Raw genomic sequence first — 9,228 nt, forward strand, 5'->3', positions numbered from 1 at the left:
TAGAAAAGGCAGAAGGGCAGTTTTTCTGACCAAATAAACTTACTCAACTTGTCTGTTAGGCAGAAGCACTGCCTGCACCAGTGGTTGGATTGCAAGCCTAGAAACAGGATTGCTGGTTCTGGTCTCTAATCCTAACATACTGACTTCCAACAAGTCATTCAAAGCCCAGTGGGGCTGCAGGGGGAGGTTAAAGGATTTAGAGGAGATGAGGGGTCCGTCTACCTTCCTTATCCCCTACCTGATATAGGAAATCCAATTTGCAATTGAATTGTAAAAGAAGTTAAACTCAAAGACATATATTATGTTGCCCAGGACAGATGAAGCTTCAGGCAATATCATGGGTAGGAACATTGAATCAGTAACAAACCATTGGCAATCACCACTGAATTACTCCCATGTATTTTTTTTACTAGCTGTGCAATATAATAAGAGTGCTGCACTTAGAATCCAACAGAACCAAGCAAGAATTTGCAGACATCCCTTGTTCAGGATAACAGAATATATTTTGTCTCATTTTAGCTATTCAGAGAGCTGAGAAACCCTTCTATTCTCTGGATTATGAGCTGTTCTTGCAGTGTTATATAGCCAAAAAAAGCTTTGAATGTCTCTGTTCTTCCTATCTACAGCATCTCAGATGGGTGGCTTTGGAATGAAGAACTTATAAATGAAAACTTAGATGATCAGGTATAGTTTGAGATTTTACAGCTAAAGGAAAGTCTTTAGGATTTAGGAAAGGGTGAAAAGATAAATGACCATAATTTTGTAATTTGTGTTTATATTTATCTATCCACCCCCACTACCACCCCCCGCTGCTCCAGGAACCATATTTTGAAGAGATAAGGAAGAGTCTAGTATTCCTGTGGGAACAGTGAGAAGGTTATGGCTTGTTTTCAGATTTCACACCACATGTTGTCTCTACCACAGTCCCATAGAACAAACACTGTCTTCATGGGAAGGCACTGTTCAGTGAAATAGTCTTTCATCTACATTTCACAAAACCAGAGAAATTATGAGTTAGGAAATTTTCTTTGGTTTTTTTTTCAACTAAAAGGTGCATTTTATGATGTTCTACCTTGCATCTCTATCACCTCCTTTACGATGTTCTACCTCACATCTCTATCACCTCTCTACCTATTAGACTTGCCAAACACTTAACCTTACTGCAATATTTAACATAGGTATTTTATTTTCAGAATGATTGTGAAACCCTTTACATGTCATGGAAAATTAAAGAACAAAGATCTACTAAAACCAAAGCAGTTTCATTCCCTTGTTTAGCCAAACATACCACCAATCCTGTGATTTCACAAATATTGTTAAAAACACATAGTCAATTTATTGCTCAGGTTCAAAGCAAAGGGTTGTGTTGTGAGGTTGGGTTTTTTTGTTTGGGGCTTTTTTTTGGACAGGGGGGAGTTGTTTGGTTGGGGTTTTTTTATTAATAGCTTTGCAGCTGCTCTACGTCAAAAATTTCAGCCTCAGAAATATGGGACTGAGTATTGGGAAAAGCTCATTTAGCTATGTAATATCTGTGCGTGGTTAAGACAGTTTTCTTGTCATAGCAACAATTCCTAACATTGGTAACCCCCACTGGCACTGCTGGGTAATGGGATTCCCATGCTTGAGGTGTTAATGCCTTTGGGACATCACAGTTGTTAGAGCCAAGAGAATCAACTCTTCTGTGTTACTGCTTTTATAAAGATCATTCCCAATTCAGTCTTTTAGTAATTATCTACAGTTACCACCACCTTTATGAAGAAGAATGACATTAAGTCGTGAGGCCACTCTGAAGCAATGCAGAGCTGAAAAAATATTTCATCCCTTCAGGAAAGAAACACAGTGCCTTTATAATTACTAGGAGAAAGCTCAGTTAAGCATAAAAGTATGCTTCACATGCATAGTAAAGAGTAACAGTGACAAAACCTTGGATCTAATCTGAATTCCTTCCCTTCACTGCAGAGACCCCTGGAAAAGCCAGACGGCCTGGATGTTTCGGATCAGAGCAAAGAACATCCCCAGCATCTGTGTGAGAAGTGCAAAGTTTTGGGCTACTACTGCCGCCGTGTGCAATAAACCTTCGAAGTGGCCTCTTCCCGTCCCCATCATCCTTAAAAATCCTCTGGCAGCATGCGATCAACAGCAACACAACAAATCAAGATAAAAGCTAAAATAATTGCCAATATTGCCTACCTAATAATATGCCTTACCATTAATAGAATGTAACATTTTGCCTGAGCATGCACACGCATGCAACAGGTATTTACAGGACTGATTTGTATACATACATATATATGTAAATTTATATATATGTACACACACGTATATAAAGCGTTACTGATAGTGTTCACAACAGAACCGTGGTTGCAGGTTCTGCTGATTGTTTACACAGACCCTATATCATGGCCAGGTGAAATGAAGGACTATTCAATAGGCAAGGTATAATATTCACAAAGAATATATGTTATATGTATGGCTTTTGCAGAGGTTAAATAACTGTGGGGCCACTAATTGCAAGCACTCGCCCACAACATGAACGTTATTCCTATTATATGACAAGACAAAGGAAGATTAAACAAGCCACAGCATAAAAGAAGGAAAATTATTGTTTTCCCAGTTTTAGAAAGTCTGAGAGTTTTGTGCTGCTGCTTTCTTGGACTTTTTCTACTTGTTACCATTGCTTGGGCAGGGCTTAGGCAAAATCATTTTTGCAGGATGTGGCAAAAAAAGTGAATAATTGTTTGAGGGTGTGGGTTGGGTAGAAAGGGAATGCCATAATGGGACCCAGAGCATCAGGGAGGATTCCAAGAGGTTTTTGGAGGAGGCAAAATTGGCTTGCTTGTGTAACTAACAGATCCTTCTCTTGTCATATAATCCCGCTGAAATGGTCCCTGTATGTGTATGGGCTGTTCATTAGGCCACAAGCACACTAAATTTACTGTGAATAAGGGGGGACAAGAAGACTTAACACTGTCCCCAAAACCCTTAATTGAAAGATTAGCCAAACTTACTATTTATAATAGTTTTAAAGCCACTTTCTGGAAATATTTTTGTGTCCTGTTTTCTACTGTACAAATTTGTTATAATATAAAACTTGTTAGCCATAGGGGTGTTTTGAGGCATGGAGAACACTCTATATAACCTTCCCTCTTTATGTCTTCCTGAAACACCTACGTATCTGAGGAGAAATGTAGGACTTAGATTTTGTTGTCCCATTTCAGGTAAAACTTTGTGCAGGGGCATCCTGCTGCAACGAAGTATCTCATCAGGGATTGGGAAATATAATGAACTGAAAGTACCTCGAGACAGTATCCTGTTTGTGTATCTACGTAAAAGTACATTGGCAAAAGGACACAACAAGCAATTCACTTGCATTATTCACTAAAAAAGGGATAATGTTTGTTTGGGTTTTGATTTTTAATCAACAATTCCTATTTTTACGAAGTTTCCTTTAGAGAGATTGATTTGTGTGAATGATACTTAGTGGAAGTACTTTAAATACTAAATAACTTGATGTCAATTAAATTTGTTGTGAGGGTTAATTCCATAACGCTAAGACAGAGGGGCTTTTATGCCAAGTTATAGCAGGATGTTATCAGTATGTACCGTCAAGCTCTTGTAAAGCAATTGAAAACTGACAGTGAGCATTCGTATAGGAAATGTGAAGCTCTTCACAAATTTGCTCTAGGGTGAAACCTTTGCCATTTCCCTGCTTTGCTAGAAGCAGGGCAAAATTGTTTCTGCTTATTCTGGTGGAAGTGTCATATACATATCTGGCAAACTTCGTTATTCATGGGTAGCCCAAATGATGCAGCCTACTGGTCAGAGCAATGGATCAACATTAGGACTCTTGGCTTCTGACCACAGCTCTTCCATTAGCTCTCTGATTTTGGAGAAGTCACAAGATCCTTCTTGTTTCCCCAACTGCAAAATGGGGATAATACTTTAGTATACCTACCTCACAGGAGAGTTGTGAGGCTTACTTAATATCTGGAAGTGTTTTGACATCACTGGATGAAGTGCGCTATGTAATGCTAAAATAGTATTAACTAAATTAATCACTTCGAAACTAGTTTTGCCCAGTTGGCAATTCCATCAACTAAAATAGCTGAAAATAATATTATTGAAAGTTAACACTAATAGCAGTTCAGTTGCCTCAGTGAAGATAAGCAGTTTTAGCATTTTCAAATGGAAACACATTCTTTTGCACAGACTCAGAAATTACCTTAGAGACAAATTCACTAAACAAAGATATTAATCTGCCCATACAAATAGAATAAAAAAATACACAGGCAAATCTAGGGGTGGATTGCCAAAGTTTGACCTCTAGTATTAATCCTGGTATTTTGTTTCAAGCACAAGTAATATCAAAAGAGTCTCATAAACCAGATCTATTTTTTCCTCTTGAGCACTTAATAGTACACAAACAAAAACCGCCTTGATGCTCCACATCCAGCTAAAGGACACGTAGAGAAACCCCTTTAGATGAAGATAAGGGAAAACATTATTTTATTTTCTCTCTGAAACCAAGATGTTGCTATCAACCATTTTTACTGTGTTGAAATAATTTCCATCTTACGATAACCACTCAATGTACAGCACACCACCAGGTTCTGAACAAAAGCTAACTAAGATACCATTATATGCAATTGTTGCTCTTTTCGTGACAGTGCGTTGTTAAAAACTGTTTATCCAGATTCCACACTGCATGGCAATGCCTTTAACTTACGGATTTTTAGGTTGTATTAAAAATAGACGTGATCAACTTTAACACAATGTCTATAGGTGTAAAATAATAATTCTTAAGAGGATACTTATGAGAGTTCAATATTTGTATCATTGATATTTTCCTAGGCAGCAGACATACAAAGTATTTAAGTAATATTTAGCATATTTGAAATAAAGAGGAGAACAGATTTTCTCCTGCACTCATGTTGGGGAAAAGCAGATAAAGAACAAAGTGCACAGAAAAGCAAGAAGCAACACTGCCGTAGTTTGTACTGCCTAACTCAGAGGCCGGACATCCATCCTGGTGCAGCTGAAGCAGCCGGCTTGCCTTGCCATCCCTGCCAAAAGCGGAGTGGGGAGGGAGAGTGACCAGGGTTCCCTAGGGAGCAGCCACAATCCTCCCTCCTCCCCTGCAGCTGAGGGGCTGAACTCCAGCTTCCCCCCAGCCGTGCGGGTGCATCCCCTCGTTTTCTGTCCTTGCCGCACAGGGCTGAAGCCTCATCTCCCTAACAAGCTGGTGCCTGGGGAAGCCTGCAGCACCAACCTCATGCAACAGGAGCATTCCTCTGTCCCTCCTTGCATGAGGTTTACTCATAGGATTGTAGCATTCAGCCCTGGGCATGTGCTCCACGCTCATCTGTATATAGTTCATGGGTTGCTGGAAAAACACATCGGCGTAAGTAACGTACAGTAGCTTATGACCATTGTTTTAGTTAATGGCACAGAGGAGAAATTTCTGAATTTTTATTTCAAAAAAGAAAAAAGATTGGCTACAAAATGTAAATTTTGTCTCTCTTTTTTCCCCTCAAAGGTAATTCACCTATAGACCTAACTAACTCTTTCCAAATTGGAAAAACCTTAAATTCAGATTTTTGACTGGAAAGAGGATGAGTTGACTTACCTCAGATTTTTCTGAGTGTTTTCTGATGTTCCCTTTAACCAGCTCTGCATTTAGAACATCAGCTAGTAATCCTTGAATGTATTTTTAGACAGTATTACCAGAAGCGCAGCAGGCATCAGTAAGAAGAGTTTCAAATCAATATAGGCCTCCCTAATTTGAGTATTCTTTAGGGATGTACCTGAAAGAAATGTGGTTCTGTGTATTTATTTGACAAACTTGATTTTTAACCTCAGATGCTTGTGTTGCCTGCCTACCAATCCATCCAGCACACACTGTTTTTTTTCTTTTCCCTCCCTCTTTGGAGATTTTTAAACTTTCATTTATTTCTTTAAAAAAAACTAAGCACAATTTGTTTCCTCAATCGGTCAGAACATTTCACACACAATTTGTCCCTGGCATTGGCACTGCTCTGGAGAAAAGTATCAGTGATTTGAAATGTGTGGTGTAGGTTTTTAGCTGCTTTAACTTGATGCGGCTCCAATGAAGTTGTTACAAATACTTCATTTAATGGTGATGAAGAAAAATCCCTGTAGTTTAAAGGATGGCCCCATTTTAGCCAGTTTCTACTGCTGCTACCACAGACATAAAATGATGCCACACAAGCAAAGTTTGAGGCCTTTTTGCCTCAAGGTTGCTTTTTAATTTCAGATAAATACACAAGAGTATATATTATTTCTGAAAATAGGTGTATTTTGAAGTTCCCCATTATATGGGACTTAGTTTTTAAACTGAAAATGTGAAGTTACATATGTCTGAGAGAAGCCTTATACTGAGAAGTATTCTCTATATTTTACCTTTTTGTATAACGTGAACCTTAGATTATACATCGGTAGCATACCTGTGACGCTCTAGCAGTTATTCCAAAAATAAAACTACTTAAAACATTAAAAGTTAAGAGCTTTTGGAAATGTCAGACTCCATAGATTAGTTGTCTTTGTCCTGCAGTCACATAGAATATTTTTTCTCCTGGTATGGATCCTAAGAGTTGTCCACTGAACAGTATGCAATAAATCATCAACATGTGTTTTTCACGTTAAGTGCATTGACATACATTTTCCACTTGCCTTTGCCAACATATTTTAAAATGTGATGGAACTATCCCCATATAAAAATCATTCTTTAAGATATCACTCCACTCCTGACTGGGTTTCAACCTCTCTCTCTTTCCTATCTGCAAAACCACTGCTGTCCATTCAGTTTGCTATATTGCTGAAGTGCTCAGAGGACTGTTTGAGATCTTAGATATAGGGATGATGGTTTGTGTTTCTAGGATGAATTTCAAAGGGACAATCGTGTGCAGTTAGTAGCTATAGATGATTGATATAAATGTTTACCCCTGTATGAAGTATTTTACAGTTTTACTTGCAGATGTGTATTTATCTTGAGTTATACTTGACATAGAGTTTCTTTCAATTTTTTTTAATACTATGTGTGTATTTTGGAAACCTTTTTAGATGTTAAAATTTTTGAATGGTTACAAATATTTCTTGTAATACTGAAGTGTTATCTTATCTGGAAACTCTTTGCAGTAACTTTTTTGTATATATTTGAGGGCCTTTTTAAAAAAGTATTGTTTGTTTTTTGGGGAAAGTTTTTACAATTTGGAAGCTTTCAGAAGGGCCTTCCTCTCAACTAGGATACTAACAGAAGTAAGAGTTTTCTTAAGTATTTTGCAGAACTAAGGATGTATCCTCAAGAAAATATTTATGGAAGTAATTTACTTCTTTTTTTTACAATGCTTTTGTCTGTATAAAGTATGCAACTGAACTACATTAAGAAGGAAATATTGTCTACATAAAATATTATATGAAAGTTGGTACATAATTCTGACAAAAAACCTTGCAATTCTTTAAGCCATATTGTTTTTGTTATCCTTGGATGAAAATATCAGTATTAAGTAACCAATATATTATTCAAGTGCTTAGACTTATATGAAAATGCTTATACAGTTTATTTATGTGTATTTGGGGAAGGATTGCTAGAAAAAGCTATCACTAGACATAGAGCAAGTGAGGAGCAAATAATAGTATATTGTCACTTTATGGCCTTGTGAGAGACAGAGAAGATGCTGAAAGCACCGTCGAGACTTGGCTTTCAGAAACTCTGAAGCACAAGCATTGGGTTTCAAATGGTGGTTCTTTCCTTTCCCATAACCAGAGGGGAAGACAGTTGGTTGGGACGCTGTTTGACAACTTGACTTTCACAACTCTTTGCAGACTGTGAGCTCAGCTATGCAGTATCGGCTACAGCAATAATATCAATCAAAGGATGCAAGAGAAAAGGATTGAAGTAGATTATTGTAGGGGTTTATGTTTATTTTAATTAGAACTCATAGCAATATAGAATATGCATGTGCACGTATTTGAAGCATTTTTACACTTTACATTTCATGTAGTTTAATTATATTATGAAGGATTGGGTTTTTAGTTTGATATTTTACCATGCTAAAATGGGAGGTCTGTCCAAACCTGTACTGGATTCTTGTTTCCTTTAAAAGGTTATTTAGTACAGCACTCACTGCATTGTGTACTAGTGCTAAAACTAACACTGTATCTTATTAATTTCTTCAGCTTTAAAAAAATTAACCTAATTATTATTACATTTCTTTAGCTGTACCCACTGACCTCGTCAGATTCAGTTGATGATTTGTATAATTTCTTTTTCTGTAACTGTTAATAAACTTGTACAGCTAAAACAAACAAACAAAACCTATGGACAAAGGCCTCAGAGGTACCAGTTCTGCTTCAGCAATCAAGATGACGGCTTGCTGATCTGGTGGCTGTGTTGCTAAAGAGACTGTAAAACCTCTGTTGTGGATTGTCCATAAAATGGCATTCCGACATGTGCCTTATTTGCTGGATAGTATACAGCTTTCCTCTAGTATTCTAGCATTTTAATGCTGTATTAAAGTACTGCAAAAAAACAGCAAGAGAGTGGTATGGTTTTCTTGAGAGTTCCTTCCTTCGAAGTTTGCTACCAGCTGCACTGGGTTCCCAGGTACAGACTGGCCAGCCACAGCCTGCTGTTTGTGGTGCAAACCTGCCCCAGCATAACCATAGCCCAGACCTTGTGAAGAAGAGTTTCTCCACTGCAGCTGACTAATCTACAGCAAGCCTGATCACATCCTGGGTGAGAGAGCTTCACCCAAAGTCTCCTCCGCTGGTGGAACAACTTGGGTTAACAGTGCTGGCTCCTAGGTTTTTAACAGCCTAGTATTGTCTAGCATTTTTTCTGAAGGAAAAACCTCTTATAATCAAAGCACGCTTCTATCCTTAATAGTTGGATAAGAAAGCTTAGGTGCCAGAAAGTTCCTATAATGAAAAAATAACATTCATAATTTTTAAAAGTCATTAAGCTGTATCACTTAAAATTTAGGGGATGGGATCTAAATAATTCTTTGTGAACACTAGAAGTTGGCAAGAACTAGACCTACAAAATGCTCATTGCTTATTAGCAATGCTCTTACATCCCCAATGAAAGTTAAATGGCAAGCAATTTTTTCTATTGAGACTGCCATTACTGTTGTGATTGGAAGTTAAAATAAGGTTGTCATGAAATTAACTTTGGACATTAGGTATCCTGCCTCTAACACAAGACATCCC

General features: G+C 37.7%; 1 protein-coding gene across 1 annotated transcript in view; it reads left to right on the plus strand.

The window, feature by feature from the left end:
* The window catches only part of ZCCHC24 (zinc finger CCHC-type containing 24), a 118,580-nt gene extending 110,029 nt beyond the window's left edge, over positions 1-8,551 (plus strand). Inside the window, exon 4 of the mRNA XM_059821150.1 lies at positions 1,960-8,551. Within this exon, the coding sequence (XP_059677133.1) occupies positions 1,960-2,073 (114 nt within the window). The 3' untranslated portion in view covers positions 2,074-8,551. The remainder of the gene's footprint in view (positions 1-1,959) is intronic.
* Positions 8,552-9,228: the final 677 nt, after the last annotated feature.

The sequence above is a fragment of the Gavia stellata genome, chromosome 9 (assembly GCF_030936135.1).
Source record: "Gavia stellata isolate bGavSte3 chromosome 9, bGavSte3.hap2, whole genome shotgun sequence".
NCBI lineage: Eukaryota > Metazoa > Chordata > Aves > Gaviiformes > Gaviidae > Gavia > Gavia stellata.